The following is a 20,247-nucleotide window of genomic DNA, read 5'->3' as shown; positions in this document are numbered from 1 at the left end:
TTTGGTCAGCATTGACTGATTGATTTATTTTTTTTTTAAAAGGAAACCAGAATTTTATACAAAATATGTTAAGGTCTAAAGTTATCCCTTAAAACATCTTTAAATAGAAGATAAATATACAGAATTAACACACCTCTGTCAAATATTTGAGTTAGACTGATGCTTTTCTAGATAAAAGGAAGGATTGGGGTTGAGCAGGTCAAGCTCCATAAGTGACCATAGGTAATCATTCTATTCAGAGCTTGAACCTCTTGGATCCAGAGGCTGTCTTACTAGTAAAGTCACCACAGGCATTGGGTTCTGGCCTTTTAATTCCAGGAGCTGCTATTATGTGTTTCTGAAGAGTCGTCATTTAGGTCATCTTGTACTTCTGCTTTAAAGCAGATATTTATTTATCAGATTTATATTCTGCTCTTCCCAATGAAGGCTTGGGGTGGCCTACAATAAAAGATGAGAAACTTATGAAAGCAGGTAGAATATTTAAAATAAGATGTAAAACAAAAACTCCCCAAACGATATCCCAGTTTAGCCTTCTTTGCTAAACACGTGGCCAGATAGGAACTTCTTACAATGCTTCTGGATATTTGATATAAAATATAAGCAAAAAATTGAGTATGTAGTAAAAATGCAATATATTATTCAGCATTCTGAAATAAAAATAAGAATTTAAAAATATTTAAGCTGTATAATTGCTTAAATAAATGTGTGCATGCTTATGGTATCTCTCTCAGGTAGGAAAAAGATGTACCAGATCTTGCGTAAAGGCTCTAAGTTCTGCATTTACATGTTTCAGTGGCTAAATCAGTCAGTGAGAATGTATCTTTCTTTACAAAATAACTTATATAGAAATGGGGAAGATGATTAAATTAGTGCTTTCCACTTGGTGATTAAAACTCCTTGATTTAAGGTATCCACACTGATTGGCTCTGGTCAATTTTGTGGAAATCACTGTGTTGTCCTAAGTTACAGAAAGGTCTGGTGCAGTCCTGGAGAGCTTACAAGCTGGACAGCATAAAAAGTAATGAAGGGAATACTTAAGTTAAATAACACAGATGGTTATCCTGTTTGTCTCTACTTTGCTTCCAACAGAATTTTCTTCATTGCAGCCCCTCTGTTCAACTGCCTCATCTAATATGCTAGCCAAGGAAGTCCACAGATATTCAGGCTTTCTACGTGAAAGCAGTCAATCAGATGGTGCTTGTTAAAGTTATTGAAATCAGCTGTAGTGTGTGTGAAGGGGCCTGAAGTTTTAGTTGCCACGGTGGAGGATGAAGAAACTGTCTTTGCTATGAGTTATGTTAGATTCATAAATTATGGCTAAACTGTTACTTATACAAAACATTATAATGAATAGCTTATACCCTTAATTTCGTTGTTGCCTTATAGAGCCCGTCGAAGGCAAGCAAGAGAGCAAACTGGGAAGATAGCAGATCACCTTGAAGGCCTTTCCAGTGATGATGAAGAAACTTCAACCGATATTACTAACTTCAACATGGAACGAGGTTAGAAAAGTTGTTCAGAATAGAGAGGACTTGAATATCTAGAAAAAATATGCAGACTTCTGCAGTATGGAATATGTTCAGATTTAGAATGACAAGATAATAAAATAGTCCAAGCATTTAATAGGCCTAGCCCTTATCAATTTTCCTCTTTTATGTATAATCTTAAAAACAGCTTTAACCAAAACCATTTGGTATAAAATTACATAGAAAATTAACATAATTACAGTCCCATTTATAGCGACATTTTAGCCAGAATGAAATTGTTCATCTAGCAGGAAGTGAACTTAAGGGTGAACAATGGGTTTCTGTAACCCAACTTATTATATGATCTTTCCTTAACTCATTTTGATTTCTCTCCTGCAACTCAAATGTCTTTTTGCATTTCATAATGCAGTATTTTCTTGATTAGCCACAGTAGACTTTGTAGTTCTGTGGAGGTTGGTAGTTAAGTTGTTGAAAACTTTTTTGTCCAAAAGCTGTTCAGAAAACTATTTTTGCTTGTGATAAAGCATAATACTATAGAGCCTGTAGAATTCTGAAGTCTTTCGTAGTTTGGTAAATGGCTGCCTGGAGAGCTTCCCTGGATTTGGCATAAATGTTTAGAAATGTAATGACATCTTTTTAGAACCGTATCATATTTGTTTGAATTCTGTAACAATTCTAGTGTCTTGTTGCATACATCTTAACTAAATGGGTGGTGTCTAGTGACTGAACTCTAATTCTTTAACTCTCTAATTTTTCATAATTTGAATTGATTAATTATGGCTTTATTAAAACTGCTGTCAGTGCAAATAGTGTTCCCAGTCATTGTAGTAGTTAAACTTATGACATGCAATAGTTCTGTACTGTCAAATGTATACATGGGAGAACCCATGCTTACTGGAATGCTCACTTGATCAGCTCGTCAGGGATGTCTCATCACACTTGGGGCATGATACCCATATAGCTGAAGTCCACTTCTACCAACTTCCAAGTGTCTGTGCCATTCAGAAAATTAGACTGTGCTACCTTACAATATCTTAATGTAAAATCTTTTGACGTGATACAGCAGTATACCAAATGGACACCTTAATGTCAGCGCACTGTTTAGTTTTTGTTGTTGCACTGTGTAGGTAGAGCACAGTAGAAAGGGTTAACTTTTTGTTTTCTTTGCATTTTTGTTACTTCAAAATTAACCATATCTTCTGGTATAAGATGCATTAAGATGCATACCAAAAAGAGGTATAAAATTAAGGTATGTCAAACCTAGATAACAGAAGTAATTGAAATGAATGTAATGAAAATTAACCAAATTCAGTCAAATTAAGTATTACAAATACTTAAACTTTTCCTCTAGATCGCATTTTGAAGGAGTCCAGCAAAGTTTTTGAAGACGTATTAGAAACCTTTTATTCAATTGACTGTATTAAGTCACAGTTCGAAGCCTGGCGTTCCAAGTACTCCTCCTCTTACAAGGATGCTTATATTGGCTTATGTTTACCAAAGCTTTTTAATCCTTTAATAAGACTGCAGCTTCTTATATGGAATCCTTTAGAGGTAAGATACTGGGTTTAAAATTATAAACAAGTTTTTAGATGTGCTGTAGTACTATGGGCTGTTGCACCACTTTCCCAAATAAAGTGAAATGCACTTCCGACATTCCTTGTATCTGAGTGCACTCTGTGCACGCTTTGGGCTTTCACTTTCTTTGGGGTGGAATAGCATGATTCTCTCACGCTCAGACTAAGCTCATCGCTGTTATAGAATTTGCATTCGGCATCTGCAAAATTCTTTCTTGAGTGGCACTAAGAGTTCAGTAACAAAACAGCCTTGAAGAAATTATTTGAAACAAAAGCATCAAAGGGAAAGAGAATCTTTAAAAAACAATAAACCATTTTATGTCTACCTGCCTTTTTCCATGAGGCATAACTCATTTAGACTCCCTCTGCAAATTTTATCTGTGTCAGCTGCTTCCACTCAATAGAGTAAAACCTATTACAAGAATAGGGGGTTTTTTTAAACTGTGTTAAGTGTTCTTTTGATCTCTGGGCTACCAGATTGGCAAAATTGGCAGCATCTGAAAGAGATGATTCTTATCTAAATCCATTGCATTCCTTCCTTGCTTGTTTTCCCCAAGCTCTTTTTAAGCTAAAACAATTAAAAGACCAAAACACCCTGTTACCTATTAATAATTGTATTTTGCTGACCAGATCACACAGCATTTGTAAAAATTAGGTTTGGTATTCTAAGATTGTCACATAGCTGTTCTCTTTTGCTAATGTCTCCTGGGTCAGTGTACCTGCTATTTTACTGTGATGCCCGAATGGGACTGTAGGATTGATTTTAATCTGTTTCTACAGTGACCTTTTGTATATTGCATTGATAAGCAAATAAGGCTCTGTGAAACAGCTATGTTTTGATTCAGTTTTGGATTCGGCCATTTCGGAGGGACAGTGATTTGTTTCGGTGTTTAGATCACTGATCCGTTTTGATTTGGCTGAATCTTTTTTGAAGTTTTGACACTTTCAGTGATTCAGCCATAGGTTATAATGGGGAATCACTAAAATGTCTATAACTTTGTCATTTCTTGCCTGATTTGGATGAAACTTGTAGGGATGATAGCCCATTTTGCGGGCATGAAGCCTGTCAAGTTTCAAGGAGACAGGTGTAGGGGTTTCTGTGAAACTGCACCTCAAACTGTTCAAAGCAAAACTCATAGTACTTGCTGGCAGCAGCAGCATGCTGTCATCCCGCATGCAGATCCAGGGGCCCGTGCCCCTCTGGGAAGGCTGCTGGGCAGTGCCAGACTTTTCCCGGAGGGCGCGGGCCCCTGGATCTGTGCACAGGATGAGAGCAGGCTGCCGCTGCTGGCTGAGGCCAGCACCAGCACTGGGTTCTTTCCGGTGCTCAGTGCGCGCTGTACCAAGCAGACTCGGGTGCTGGCACTGGTCCCAGCTGGCAGCGACAGCATGCTGTCATCCTGTGTGCAGATCTGGGGGCCCACGCCCCCCAAGAGGGCTGTGGGGCTGTGCCAGACTCCTGCTAGGGGGCGCGGGCCCCCCAGATCTGTGCGTGGGATGACAGCAGGCTGTCATTCCTCCCCCAGAGCACTGGGATTGGAAGGGACCTCAGGGACAGACACTAGCCAGCTACAGATGTCAGTGTCAGAGCAGTCCTTCCCTCCACCCCACCCCTCCCCTCTCCCTCTTAATTTCTGTTTCCCTGCAAGCCCGGTTTCGAAACTCCAAAATTTTCTGAATTGTTTTGGATGGTTTCGTTTTATTTTGGATTCAGCGTTTCAGGTGCCAAAATGGGCTGAAACACCTCTGAAACGGAACGGCTGCCAAAGTTTCTGACAGCCCTAATAAGCATTGCTAAATAATCCTAAAATATTGCATGCTCCCAGTATTACTGAACTGACGGTCTCTCTCTTTCCTTCTTAATGATCAAACATAATCAGCTACATTTTTTACCTCCATCTTGCGTTTCATCAATTTCTTTAATCACAGAAATCGAGCCCCTTGCTGACAGCTGTGTTGCTATATTTTTCCTAGTGTAAGCAAGGATATATACAGTGCTTTTCTTTGTTTTTTTCCCCACTCACCTGATAATTAACAAGTTAGTTTTTTGGACACTTGCCAAATAAGAGGAAGTGCACAAGAGTCCAAAACAGACTTAAAGAATACACTTTAATCTTGTTTAGCAGTGAATGTGTCTTCAGATTAAAATAAACTGTTTTGTTTTACCGTTTAAGGATATACAGATGTTGAAAAAGTTCCAAGTAGATTTCCACTTTGCTTGATTTGTAGTGTGTAGATACATGCAGATATTTGTGAAGATGGAGTTGCCAGGGAAGGGATCAAGAGAAGACTACTTGAGGCAGTGTTGAACTTATGGGCAGCAAAAAAACTTCTATGTTCTGCATGTAAACTCTGTATGTGTGGGGGTGGGGGGCAGGGACACACAAATTAATAACTGTGTTCCATAGGTTACAAAATTGGTTCCTTTAATAAAAAAGGTAGAAGGCCATATTCATTTAAAATAGGATTTGTGCCTCTTTTAATTAAGATTCTGTACATAAGAAGTGCTATATTGGATTATACCAATAGCCCATCTTGCCCAGTTTGCTGTTTGTGATAGTGGCATTTGGCAGATATTGCTGAACAGTGAGGGCCAACCTTTTTGACAGGCATGCCAGAAATTAAGTCCTACACTTTCACCAAGTGCCAGTCCAATCCCTTTCCCCTGCCCAGTCTGCTGTTCTTTCTGTTTCCTGCCCTGTCTGCTGCTGTGCTTCCTGTCCCCACTCCTATCTGCCACATGCTGCGCATGAAGGTTGCCTGTGCCACTCATGCCACATGTACTGCCAGGTTATCCATCCCTGCTTTAGAGGAAGAATATATGAACAAGGTTTATCTAGAGTAGTGATTCTCAATCAGGGTACCGTGATATCCTTTGAAGGGTGCCTCCAGGTGGGAGGAGATAAGTAGGCTGTGAGGAGATAAGCAATTAAGAACAGGTCTAGGCTTATTCCTGCCTGGCTGATCCCCTATCCCCACTGCCCAGCCCCTTTTGTAAGGAGGTAAGTGGTGTAATATCTGAATTATTTTTTTACATTGGATGCCACTCAATTCCAAGAAGTTGTGGAGGGGTGCCTTGAATCCAGAAAGATTGAGTAGTCCATCCCCTGTCATGACCACCCTGGCATCAATCATCATTGATTTTAAGGATGCCAGATCCCTGGCTTCTCTTCTGTTCCCAGCAGACCCATCCTCTATGGATTTGTGTAATCCTTTTTTGACTCTGACTATATTATCTTCTTCATTGTTGCCATGATGCAGGCTCCACTGTTGTGGCTGGGTACAAGTGCCACAAGCACCTGTCATGTATTGTGTTCTCCTGCTTGCTTTAGGGCTGTCTGGTAAACCAAAGCCAGGCAGAGGACTGGCTTGTGCTATAGCTGTTCCCCATCTGTTCTCCCCCCACGTTCCTCCCATAAGCAGAGGCATGCAGGACAGTTCCACCTCCTCTGGATGCCTCTGTTTTTGGGAGACGCCATGTAGAGTCAGACTAGGAAGAGCTGCAGCATCAGAATCTGGCCTTTCAACTTTAAACTTATCAGAGAGCCTTAATGCAAGCAGGAGAGTGCCTGTGCTGCAGCCTTCCCCATCTGGTTGTGCAGCAGGAGCATGAGGCCCATTTACCTGGTCATGGTGGCAGTGGCAGCAACCTGGCTAAAAGCCACTGAGGCAGCATATTTTAGTCTAAAGAAGTCATGGAGTGTTACTGAAGCAGATTCATACAGAAACCAGTCTGTGATTCTGTGTAAAATAACTATAAACTCCCCAAACCAATAAAATTTGGTTCACTCTCTAAACAGGCAGACCAAGAGGCACGGTATTCCACATTCAATACATTTTTGTTTTGTTTTAATCTGGTAGCAGTTTTCAGAAAAATTGGAGACCATTTTTGACTCTTCAGTGCTGCTCTGTTCCAACTGATTAAAAAATCATAACCCTAGTCAGAAAGAAGAGTCTTAAAGTGCTGAAGGAAGGAGAATACTATTGATTTAAGGCTGGGTATATCAAAGATATTTTTAGCAATTGGGCTTTGAGTGCAGGAAGGTTTTTCATGGCCCTCTATTCCTCATCTAAAGCACTTTCTAGAGTAAACACATGCAGCACATTGCATTAACTCAGTGGTTCTCAACCTGGAGTGCTGCTTGATTAAAAAAAGTAATGGAGGGATGCCCTGCCTCTAAAAAGGATGAGAACCACTGTGCTTGTTGGAACCTTCTCTGGCAGTAAGGGTCACAAGTTAACTACCCACTGTTTGTTTAAACCTGCCTCCTATTAATTTCAGTGGATGCCCCCTAGTTGGTTCTTGTAGGTCACAGGTCTAACTACTTTCTACTACTTTAGTCTTCTGTACTTTCTACAGTTTTCTAGGAGCTAAGTTTTCTTTCAGGCTAGATTTTATTTAGGTAACTGAAGATGCAAAACACATGTCTAAATACCATGTAGTGTACCCAGTGCTACTCAGTGTGGCTTATTAGGACACTTGGCAAATAATTTCAGAGCTGTTACTTCTTTGTCTAAAGCCTGCAGGTGTGTTAAATTGATATTAGTACTGCTTAACAGAGGTATTTTAAGGTATTGTTGGTCTCGATCTTAACATATGGAAACTAACATCTCTTTTCACTTTTTAATAGGGTAAATGTCGAGATTTTGAGAATATGTTGTGGTTTGAATCATTGCTTTTTTATGGCTGTGAAGAACAGGAGCAAGAGAAGGATGATGCAGATATTTCACTGTTGCCTACCATTGTGGAAAGGGTGGTTCTTGCTAAACTAACAGGTATGTTTCTCAAAGATACCATTGTCTTATTACTACTTAAAGCTGCTAAACTATCCTAAATAAAGGCATAAACCTTTTCTTTTGTTTTTGTTTAACTATCTTCCTGCTTGTTTTTCTGAGCACCTGTGAAGAAAATGGTGGAGTAATTTTAATTCTATTTTAATAGTCATTGCTGAGAATATATGGGACCCTTTTTCCACATCACAGACATCTAAAATGGTAGCAATCACACAGAAACTAGTAGATGGATATCCTTCAGTGGTAAATGCAGAGAACAAAAACACACAGGTAAACCTTTATCTCAATTGCCTTTGCAGGAAATTTGGGGGGATGGTTTTTACAGAATAAACATAGCACAGTGGAAAACAGCATAGTGTTTATCTGCTGTGGGAATAAGAAACAGAATTTTATAACTAATGATGTGCCCTAGCTAGTTCTGTAGCACTAAGCAAAGCCAATTGGGGAAGTGCACTGGGAAAAGTTGCTGAGAAATTGAAGAGTGCATAATTTTTGGTGAGATTGGCACAGGGAAATACAAAGGGTACTAAACTTGATTATGACGCTATAATTTTCCTTTATGGTTTGCCTGAAAACCATTTGGTTTCTTCCTTTTACAGTTTGTTCCTGGAGCAGCCTCTGGATTTATTGCTCCAAAATTCAGTTGCTTGCCTTTTGTCTATGAACCAAAGAACTTATCTCATGAGTAGGAACCTACCTAAGTCACTGTGAGATGATGGGTTTTTCATGCCCGGCTCGCAACATGCAGAGCCACTTTCATGGAGGCCCCGACCCTCACTGCTGGTTGGTGGAGGGCTCAGTCTATGTCACTCAGTCTACATCACTACCACTTTGCTCTGCTCCTTGCTGCTGATTTGGTAGAGGGTGCATTCACTCAGTCTGCCTCACTGCTGCCTCTCTCTTTTTTTTTTTTTTTTTTGATTGATTTCTGTGGGAGATTACAGCCAATGCTGGATTTCCAGGTAATGACAGACAATGCTGTTTCTGTTTTTCATAGTTTCCGCAAAACTACAATTTTAAGTAGGTTTGGTACTCATGAGTTTACTAGTATAGTATTTACTGCAGTACGTACACTGTCATTAAAACAGTTGGAAGGAGTCCAGGGCAGTTATCGGGGGAAAGTTATTTCAGCATGAAGATTGAGGCTTTGGTCTACAAACTGACAAGCATGTGTCTAATGTTAAGCCTGGAGAAGTCCAATTGAGTTTTAATAAATGTGGTTTAAAATATTGTACTAAAAATTGGATACTAATGATCCTTATATCTGACTTCAGGGGACTATCTGCCTGCTTAAAGTTAAGTACATGCTTCCATTCTTTGTCCAGTTGGCTCTTAAAGTACATTGCCTTTACATTTTTACAGTGGGTCTCTAACAGAGACTAGGACTAGGATGCTAGGACTTCTAGCATTTTTAGTGATTCCATCCCGATGTTCACTTTTTCAGACGTTTTTGAAAGCCCTGTTACTAAGAATGAGGAGGACACTAGATGATGATGTATTCATGCCATTGTATCCAAAAAAGTAAGTTTATTATTAAATGTGCAGATACCTCTATGAATATGTATATTAATAGTACCAAGTACAGTTTGCTTTAAGTATGGTAGGTGAGGTGTTTTGTGTAGTTCTGGGGTGGTTCTTTGGTTTGGCTGCAACAATTTCACTGCTATGTAGGGAGAAGTTAAATGAAGAGAAAGTGAATCATGGGTGGTGTAAATCTGGACTCTTTAGTCTACTTCTGTGTGTGAAAATAGAGATTAATCCACAACCTTCAGGCTGAGGTTTTAATGCCTGGTTTTATAAATGAGTTTAGAGAAATCTCTTATTTTCCAGTGTCTTAGAAAACAAGAATTCTGGTCCATATTTGTTTTTCCAACGCCAGTTTTGGTCCTCAGTTAAGGTAAGTTGACAAATATCTGGTGAGGTTTTATCTAGGTACTGCTATTGTTAAATACTCGTAATTATATAGATAGAATGACTTAGTTGTCCTTCTGCCATACTTGCTTTATGTGAAAATTTTGTGTGAGTGTTGTGTTCAGGGTTTGAGTGATAAGTACTTGTTGTGGGAAATACCTGTGATTTTAACCATCTTAACATGAATTCAAGTACAATATATAAGCTTAACTAAAATTATTACCTTTGATAGGACTGTGCCCTTTTAAAATCTCTCTCCCATACAAAGAGTATAGAATTAGGGAATGCTTAAATGAATTGCCTAATCTTACAACTCTTAAAGATATCTATGCAGATTTGATCAATACACTAGGCAGATAACACTCAATAGTCCAATTAAAAATGAACTAAGACAAATAGTGCAGCAGGGAAAACAGTGGTGGGGTCAGGTAGGAAGCAGGTGTTAGGGATATGTGGTAGGAGGCAGGCTGCTTGACTCTCTTCTCACTGCCTGCCCTTCTGTCACTACTTTCCATGCTGCAGCAGTGTGGGTGATTTTAACACAATCCTCCAATAAATGATTCTGTACATGGAAAATTATAACAAATTTATAAATTTTCCTTATAGAATGTAATTATTCAGGGAGCATCTTAAGTTCAGAGTTTTCTTGGATTCAGGTAAATACAGTATGTTCAAGGATAGAGAAGCCCCAAGGACTGTGCATAGGGGGAAGACACTAAACAGAGCTACCCGGTTATTAGAGGCAGCCTCCCAAGGTAATCATATTTAATATCAAGGCATGGCAGATCAGAAACAGGAGGCTAGGGAAGCTCAAGGACAGAGCAGTTTGGTCCAACTGCCAGGTGGCATCAGACTCTGGGGTCAGAGCTCCACACTTGTTACAGTGACCAGTTTTGTTTAATTAAAATTATTTTCCTTTTACCATTTGAAACCTGAGAGTCTAGCCATATTCCCCTCTGGAGAACAGAGATGCAGAAAGTTTCAAGGAAACTAAATAATTAGGGGTGCACTGATAAAGACGTTTTGGGCCAATGCTGATTTTTAACCATTTTTTTGGCCAATACTGATCCAATTGCCAATTTATACAGCCTGGCATCTTTGAGTGTTTCTGGAAGAAGTGGGGCTGGGCCAGGTACAGCCCAGGTGGGGTGGGGCATGGGATGGAGCCACATGTGGCTCATCCAGGGGACAGGGGAAGGCAGCTCCCACCACTCTGCGCACCCCCAGGTCCACCAATATGGACCAACTTATATTGGTGCAACTCTACAAATAATAAAAATGTTTTCTGACTAAAAGGTGGCATCACAAAGAGACTTTAAAATACAGAGATTTTTTTTTTCATGCAGAGATTGGAAAAAACAAAACAAAAACAGTTCCACCTTTTCTCACCTCAGCCACAAGAAAAAATCCTGGAAACACAACTATTTGTAGAAGTCTGGGTTTCAGTGACGCTGTCTGTCTTCAACTCCCAAATCTGTCCACTCTTTGGTTCACTTTCTAAGCCGATACACTTTTCCAAGCACAAGAATAAGTTATCCACAGCATCTAAAAGTTTTGTCATCTTCCTAGACTATGAGTGTGTAATAGGCAAGGTGTTTCCTGTCTCCACCCAGTTCCCAGCCTCAAGTAGAGTAAAACAGATATGATGACAATGATAAATATTTGTGTCAGACCTGCAAAATGCCATGTCTTGTGTGACACTATCTGATACACTAGTCCATAGTGACAAGACTATTTAGTAATATTTCTGCAAAAAGAAGCCTTGTAATCAAGAGTGCTGCTGCAACCGGATTACATATGTACCCACATGGCATTTGGCAGCACTTAGTAAATCTGGCTGAAACTGGGTGGATCCACTGTCACAGCTGCACTGGCAAGGCACGGAGTGCATTCCCTCCTGGGAGACACTAGACATTAACGGACAGCTGGCAAAAGGCATGGGCACATCTACACATTCTGCCTTTTGTTTGCAGAGCTGATGGTGCAGCAACGAAAGGGTTCTGCTGCCATGGAGGGAGCTGCAAATGTGGATACACTTGCAGTTTTGCTGGCAGAACTTTATTTCTGCTAACAGTTATGCATTGTAGATGAGGCCTGAATCCTGCAGCCCAGCTGAGATGTCATGCAGACTCTTGAAATGACTTGCAATTGCTGCTGCAGGCAGGCATGTCATGCTGCTTTGGTTGACTGATTGCATGATGAGGGGCTCAGTCGCAACCCTCCGTTCAATAGGTACCCTTAGCTACTTGCTTTCCTGCAGATATCCTCACAGAGCTCCCCACCAGTGTAGCCCTTTATATCCAGCAACAAAGCAGTCCCTCATACTCATTTATCACCATGCAGTTTTGTGACTTCCTGTGCCACTGCTTGAGGCAGAACCTTGACTGTAAGCTGAAGTTTCTCATTCTGTTCAGATATCTCATATTTGTGTAAAATGTCAGACTGAGCAACACCACTTGACAGTTCTGCTGTTAAGGGAACCAGTATTCAGCTCATTGTAAATTTTGCCTTCTGGCATTTTTAATGAAGTATTTGAATCCTTCTTGCTGGTACATAGAAGGGGAAGGAGGTGCTGCCTTCCAGCTAGAATTCAAGGAAAACTTTGGACTTTTTGAATGAGTGGGGAGCGCTCTGGGATACTGCTGTCCCATTTCTTCTGCAGCTTCTCAACAGCTGTTCTATTGGCCACTAACTGCATTACACAAAAAGAGAGTTGCTTCGACTGCTTCGTTGCCTGCTTTCCTGCCAGGCTATGTACACAGCAAAAGGATTAGTGCCAAAAGCTCTACTATCTCTGCCTTGGGTTAGGGGAGCATCTTTGAAAAGATCTCTTCTATCTATCCCATGCAGGCTGCTGTACTTTACAGTAGGCTGGAAATATCTCCCCAGGGCTCTACACCAGTCCTGAATAACAGCAGCACAGCATACTTGGTGAACTTCTTCCTGTCCATTCTCACATGTCTCTTGTACCAGTGGCTCTCGGGAATTAAGTGTTCCTAAGTGCTTAGTAGCAGCAGAGTGTCTTTCAAGATGGCAAAAAATCTGCCCCCCCAAGAACTGATAGAAATATTCAGGCCTTAGTTTGAAAAAACTGGTCACCAGTATGCTATTCCATGCTTGGTTTCACAGATGCTTACCTTTTAAATTTGTAGGGCAAACTTGGGCTTTTAAAACATTGCTTTTTTTTTTTTCTTCAGTTGTTTATCTTTGCAGTAGCCCACAGCCAGGAACTGTATACAAGCTTCTTTGTATAAATAAAGGGTTTTCTTTTATAATAGTGAGAAAATCATCTCACTGGTTCTGTTTACGTATGAAACTGAATGGTCAACATTATTCTTCTCTCTTTTACTTCAGCCCTAATCAGTATATTTGAACGTGCTCTGAACTGTTTATCATTTATCAGTTTGCCTTCATATACTCAACAGTCTTCATATTCTTTTTGTTGCTTTCAGTTACTAGGAAACTTTCTCCAGTGGTATGGAATCCTTTCAAACAAAGCTCTACAGGAATTATCAATAGATGGACTGCTAAATAGATATATTCTTATGGCATTTCAAAATTCTGAGTATGGAGATGACAGCATTAAGAAAGCTCAGAGTGTAAGTAAAGTGAAATAAAATGTACCCTGTAAATTCAAATACTTTCCAGCTCATGAATTGCAAGTCATGTAAATGCATACTTGTGGTTTGACTGGAATCTGTTCAGCTTCCCCAAGCTTTCCCTTGGGTTCTGTTATTATAATCTTTTCAAAAAGGCAACTTCTCTGTGAGTGTATCAAGCTTTAGTTCTAATGTTCATGAATTAAAATAGAATTATGCCCTTATTGCTGTTGGTGGGTAATACTGGTGCCTTTAAGAATTGATTCAGTATGTGATGCTAACATAATTTTTACATTGGACATTTTATATTGTACATAGTGATAGGACTGTAATGTCTGTATCGGGCCTTGCATTTTTTACTCCCCCCCCCCCCCCCCCCCAAAAAAAAAATCATACCTTTGATATTTATGTTTTGTTACTTGAGGTTTTTTTTAAGTTTCTCTTCCCTTCCTCTCTAGGTAATTGCTTGCTTTCCTAAACAGTGGTTTACCAATCTAAAAGGGGACAAAACCATTATCCAGCTAGAAAACTTCTGTAGATACCTTGTTCATCTGGCTGATGTAATTTACAGAAACAGCATTGGCTGCTCTGATGTTGAGAAAAGAAATGCAAGGTAACTTATTTTGAATATTATAATGCATTGGTATCTCTTTAATTGCTGATGCGCACTGCTTATGAAAAATAAGCCCCCATAAAATTCTGCATGTTGCTTTATAATCTTTGGAGTGATGTCCCCTAACATGGTATCATGGATTTTGGGTGCATTTTATATGGATTGTGTGTGATCTGTTCTCATTATGTTGTTCTACTCTTTAAAAAAAAAAAAAAAAAAGACTGCACTTGGGATTGTTTCTTCTTGCTGGCTTCCCATCAAGCTTGTCACACCGCATAGGGAAAAGTAGTCTACCTATTAGCTAGATGAAATGGTTAGATTAGATGCTTAAATGCAGTTGATGGCAAACTAGTCCATATACCAGTCATCTCAGTGTTTGTATAATTTCCATCAAGGAAGTAATTTGAAAACAAAGGTTTGTGTTAGTGTGACAGAGCAGTCTTTGACCTGCAAAGTCTTTATTTTGGTGGGGATAGATAAGAAGAGAAGATCTCAAGGTAAGTTTGGGCTAATGGTTAAACCTGTTTGTAAGCTGAAATTCCATGTGGAATCTGACATGTAAAGCCATGATGTAGATAATTAGGTACTTGTTTATTGCAGAACTGTACTTGAGCCATATTAGAGTCTATATCTTTGGAGTCTGTCAGTGGAATTGCATTCTCCTCCATGGTAGTTCTTGTTCTCATCAGGGAACCAGACTTTGTTTCCTGTAGAAAAAAACGCGGATTTTCTCCTTTTGCAAACTGCTCTCCACAGGCTGGCAGAGTTCTAGCGTGCAATGAGCTGCTTGCAAAAAGGGCATGAAACCCTAAGCCTTGCCTGCTTGAGCGGGGACAGGGGGTGGAATCTGAGAAGAGTCAGGGCTGGCTCAGACTCACTTTGCCTTCTGCAGGCTTTGGGGCGAGTGGGGCCTAGGCCCTTCTGGGAGGGCTGCGAGGGAACAAAGGGCTGCAGGTCAGGAGTGAGGGGCACCAGCCGGTATGGGAATGTGATGCGGGAAGGGAGCAGCAAGAAGTCTGGCCCCTTTCCACCTCCCAAGCACTGGTCCTAGGAGAGACAGGCTTGGGGCTGGCAACCTTTAATTAAATTAGCTAGTGATGAATAAAATTAGATCAGCCCCCATCAACAGTACAAACGGGCCACAAAGCAGGGTGTCTGGCCTGCCTGCTTTGGGAAGGGTGCGAGGGGTAGGGGGTCAGAGCAGGGGAGTGCTGGGAGCCCAGATGCCTGGGTTTTCCCTCTGCTGTATCCCAAACAACCCCATCTCCCCAAGAAAGACCCTGGACCCCTGAGTTTCCTCTGCCCCTCTTTCCTCTGTAAAGGGAGCTAGGCCTGGGGCATAAGCTGGCACCCCAGACCACTCACTTGGGGATAGGACTTGGGGCCAGCAGGTTAAGGTGGAAGCTGGGACATCTAGGTTCTTGGCTGTCTCTTGGAGGGGAATGGAGGCTGATGGCTTAGAGCAGGGAGCTGACATCCCAAACCCCTAGGTTCTACCCCTGCTCTGTGGTGCTTTGCAGGGGCCAACAGTCTATCCCCAGCCTGTCCCCAGGGGTGCTGCTGGTGGGGCCAGTGCCAGGTCCTCAGACCTAAACTGGAGAGGAGAGGTGGATTCTCTGCGTATCAGGGAGATCTGGGGGCCAGGAGGCTGTGGGTAAGGAGTTGAGGGTTTATGGGGTGGCTGTGGCTTGGGAGCGAGGGATACTGGCATATCAGGGCTGCTCGGTGCCACAGAGCAGCAGGGGAGACAGCCATAGCTGGACCCATTTCCTGGTAAGCAAAGAGGACGGGGGAGCTCTGATTTTCCATGATAAAAAAAACAAAAAAAACCAAACCAAAATCAAATGCCAAAATATATAGGTATTTAGAACGTTATTTAATTATGATTGAGACACTGGTAGGCTTCCAAATCGATTAATAATTGTAAATATGTCAATAAAACATTGTGTTCAACTGATACCTACATATAGTGGTGTTTTGTTTTATTTGCAGAAAAATGTAGATTTGGGGGGTTTTATCAGAGAATTTTATATTTTTTTGAGAGAGAAAAACTAGGATCACTGGTTATCATGTATAGGTTTAAATAGCCAAACTTTTTCAAAGCATATGTTGGAAGGAAATCAAATTTGAGAGGTTTTTTTTTCTTGGAGACCTGAACAAATATCCCTCATTTGATTGCAGCTGTAGTGATAATGTCATGTAACTTCATTTCTTTCAGTTGAAGTGGTAGTTATTGCTAGGCTTCCATCCTTATCTCTGTTTTTAAAAACAACTTTTAGTTTTGTGGACATCTGAATCATGCTCTTGTTGGAGAATGGAGAACACTACTGATCTGGTGCAAAGGATGGTCTAATGTTGCTTTTTAGCCAGCCTAGGCCAGGAGGAGTTTTTGTCTTTAAATCTTGTAACTACTTAACTTCCTCTCTCCTTCAGCAGTCAGAAACCCCAAACTCTTAACCCTTTTACTAGATTCAATATTTTGCTTTTTAAAGAAATGAAAAGAGGTGAGGAGTATTAGTAGTATTAGCTATTTTCTTTCTACATTTACTGTAGTTTTATATGGAAAAAACTAGCACTGCAACTGTGAATTAAGGGGAAAAATATTACAGGAGGTCAGTTGGATATTAAACCAAAGAATCTCTTCCTTGTACTCCAGTCTCAATTTTAATTCCTGTGTGCTTTGTGCAGATAATGCCTATTGAAGCATAGGGAAATAAACATCAAGTGGCAAAGCTTTTTCAGTCACTATATGGTAACATATGAGGGACTTGCTCTATAATTTCAGTTTACAAAATTATAAAAATCTTCTTGTGTTGTATCTGTGCATCTAGACTCCTCTGTCATGCAGTATCAAGGGAAATATTGCTAGTACATTCTGTCTCAAAGCAGAAACATTAATCACACATTACTTGTGCCGAAAGGAAAATAAACATGCTAGCTTGTATCTGCATCTGTCAGTTTTTCCAGTATGAAGGATGGTTTCAGAGTTTGATTTGATGGTCTCATGTAAGGTAGTTTTTTAGACCTCTCTACTGTTTGAAATTTTCCTTAGATGTTTGACTCCCATGCAGTCTTCATCTTTTTTTGTGCAGTAAAATTGTTCTTAACTAGGCTCTGTAGACTAGATTGCTAGGGTTTGTTCACACCAAACCTATTAGATTGATCTGAATCAGGTATTTGTGTAAGTGTGTGGCCTCTGTCTTACCTCTGGATACATGCAGAAAGAGTGGCTGCTGATTTTTGACTTGATCAGTATGTTTACTAGCAAAGATTCACTTCCTAGTGCCAATTATGACCAATAGGGCTATGAGAAGCTTAGGTTGCTGATTCAGTTCAGAGGAGATACAGCCCGATACAGCGGCCAAATCTCTGAATCCAAATCGAATAGGGAGACCAGTAAAAAGGTCCAAATCATTTCAAAGCTCTCCAAATCGATTTGGAGAGATTCGGAGATTTGGGCAGTCTCCACTCACTGCTGTAGGGAGCTGGACCCAGACTCCATGCTGGTAAGTAGGGAGTGGAGGGAGGGGGCTGGAGGAGGGGGGAGGGGGACCATGGGGGAAACCCCCACCAGTCCCCATCCCCTGCCTGTTCTCCCAGCCCCACGGAGTGCCCCCTGCCCCCCGCCCATTCTCCCAGCCCCGTCAGTAGTTGCCCCACCTGGCCCCAGCATTCAGGACAGCTTAAAAAAATACATATTTAAAAAAAAAAAAGCCCCACACTCACCAGCTGCTGTAACAGCCGTCCGGGCCTCTGGGGGTTCATGGCAGGGCCCCCCCCATGCAGCAGTGGGGGCCAGCAGGGATTGCCCCCCTGCCTGGCAGGAGAACAGTGAGTGCGGGGGTTTTGGTTAATTTGCTAAAGTGCTGGGATGCTGCAGCTGGGCGGGGCAGCCATTGATGGGGTTGGAAGAGCAGGTGGAGGATGAGCCCTGCTAGATTTGGAGATTCGGCCAATTCGGTGGCATCTGAATCAGTGAATCGGATTCAGCAGAATCTATTCAGGACAGTGATTCAAATCACCAAATCGAATCACTGTCCCCAGAATTGGCTGCATCCAAATCCGAAGCGAATACTAGCCACTTTGCACAGGCCTAATGACAAAGACTTTATCCTGAGGCACTGGTACATTCAGGTAACCTACATGTACAACGTGTGCTCTTTCTCTCTTTAGAGTTGCTACTCTCAAAGTAATTTTTCTGGTTTAATATCCAGAAGCAAGCTGATAATTTGCATTCATTTCAGTTAACTTCAGATTTTTTTTAACTTTGTTATCCAAAGCTGTTTGTCTCAACAAATTTACTTAGTTTTCAGAAAATAAAACAGTTCTCTGCTTTCAAATGTTAATACTTGTATTGGATAGTTTAATGTTTGTGTGTACTGACTTATTTTCCCCCCTTTCTCCATGTAGGGAGCACATAAAACAGATAATAAAGCTTCTAGCAAGTGTTCGAGCTCTGGACCATGCTGTGACAGTTGCAAATGATCACAATGTGAAAGAGTTAAAGGTTTTAATTGAAGGGAAATAAAATTTTCAGATAACTCATTCTGAGCTTTAAAAACCATTCCCGATTGTGTAATGTATGTACATATGTAAAGTTTCTTAAACTGTAAAGTCTTGATCCTTGTTTTAATACAAAGTGCATTCTTATATACAGCATCCTTAAGTATTGATTTCTTTAAAAGAAAAAAAAAAAGAATCCTGGAAACTTCTTCTCCAGAAACAGATTTTCCTTAGATCGCTCAGCATCTTGTTTACAAAACGTTTTGTACCCAAAATACTTAACCATCTACTCAGTTATTTGTCCCATGATTAACTGGAATGTGGGTATTGTGTAATTACACAGTGTGCATATATTTGTACTACCATGTTACTTTCACACTGGATTTACTGGTCTTTTATTGTTAAAATAATTTTTTTCACTTGCCGAAATTTATTTTGACAGTAAATTGGCCATGCTATTGGTCAAAAGGGTTGGCAAAACATTCAAATACGTAAGAATCATTTGACCTAATTTGAAAGGGAGCTTTCAAATAGCACCTGATATTGCATGGCAGCTGTGCTGCTCTTATATTAAAATAATTGAACTTTACTTGTGTTCAGAATGAATACAGGACTTTCTTCAAACTGTTCTTGAAATCATTCAACATCACTTTTCATAAAAACATTAGATTGGCAATTTAAATGTGGTAACTCACTTTTAAAGGTAAGTGGCAGCATTCCCTGACCCCAGAAGAGTCATTTACTTTGAAAAAGCAGCATTTCATGAATCCTGGATCCTCATCTTATTAGTAACTCAGCTAAATTTTTACTGTTCTATAACAATTTTGATTTATACATGGAATCTGTTTCCTCACAGATGAGTCTTTCTAGAGGCATAAAAGCCAAACAGGAAAATAAGTTTTTTATATCTCATAAATACTTGCCGCAGTGTAAACAGACCAAGCAACCAATTTTTACACTTCCTGCTAATCCAGGTTTGTTTGGTTTTTGTTGTTTTTTTTTAAATGAGGTATCTTGCAAAAACAAATGCTCAGTTTATCTGTGGCAAATCAAAATGCTATTTTTGGTATAAGCTCTCTTACATTGGAACACTAATGATATTCTGGGGGGTCCAAGGAAAGGGGATAACAGCTGTCACTGTTTTGGAAATAGTTTGTCCAAATGTGCCCTACATTACTTGGGAATTGTAGCAATAAATTGGCATACTGAGTAACATTAGAATCATTGTATTTTATGCTCATGTCATGTGATATAAATGAGTATATTAAAATGTACAATTTGTAACATGCACACATCATTTGAACACCAAACAGTTGCTTTTTCTGAACTTGTTGGACTGATGGATACATTCAGAGTGTCTGCTTTTAAGAATCCTTTCAATAAACTTGTCTGTCATGGAGCTGTATCAGTGCGACCTGTGAGGTTTTATCTTTTCCTTCAGGACGGTGATAACAGAAGAACTTTCCATGGTTGAGTAGTTGTTTAAATAAAAAACAAACTGAATTGGAAAGCAGATTTTGAAATATACCAAAGCCACATTGTCATGATGGATTTTGTTTGCTTTCCCAAGGTAAAAGTTAGACTTTCAATATATAGATGAGAGAATTCCAAATGGGCAGATCTGGTGGGGGGGTGCAATGTTGTAGTTGTATACCCTGCTCCCTCCTTTGATTTCTCCTCCCAAATTTTAAAATAAGCTGCCTAGGATGGGCAGTGGCATGTCAATTAAGTCGGTGCTGAAAGAATCAATTGATTTAATGGTCCAC

At 40.3% G+C, this 20,247-nt stretch overlaps 1 protein-coding gene across 3 annotated transcripts in view; it reads left to right on the top strand.

Moving 5' to 3' along the window:
• PAXBP1 (PAX3 and PAX7 binding protein 1) overlaps positions 1-19,886 on the top strand; it is a 41,372-nt gene extending 21,486 nt beyond the window's left edge. For 2 of the 3 annotated variants that reach the window (XM_059720687.1, XM_059720686.1), the window contains exons 10-18: positions 1,387-1,502; positions 2,839-3,038; positions 7,693-7,837; positions 8,004-8,125; positions 9,300-9,376; positions 9,686-9,752; positions 13,219-13,365; positions 13,824-13,978; positions 18,389-19,886. In XM_059720687.1, the coding sequence (XP_059576670.1) occupies positions 1,387-1,502; positions 2,839-3,038; positions 7,693-7,837; positions 8,004-8,125; positions 9,300-9,376; positions 9,686-9,752; positions 13,219-13,365; positions 13,824-13,978; positions 18,389-18,506 (1,147 nt within the window). In that variant the 3' untranslated portion in view covers positions 18,507-19,886. Of the gene's footprint in view, positions 1-1,386; positions 1,503-2,838; positions 3,039-7,692; positions 7,838-8,003; positions 8,126-9,299; positions 9,377-9,685; positions 9,753-13,218; positions 13,366-13,823; positions 13,979-18,388 lie in introns of those variants that run through there. The other variant, XM_059720688.1, reaches the window with a different exon arrangement.
• Positions 19,887-20,247: the final 361 nt, after the last annotated feature.

The sequence above is a fragment of the Alligator mississippiensis genome, chromosome 1, assembly GCF_030867095.1.
Source record: "Alligator mississippiensis isolate rAllMis1 chromosome 1, rAllMis1, whole genome shotgun sequence".
NCBI classification, from domain to species: Eukaryota; Metazoa; Chordata; order Crocodylia; family Alligatoridae; genus Alligator; species Alligator mississippiensis.
This window is presented reverse-complemented; position numbering and strand designations above follow the sequence as displayed.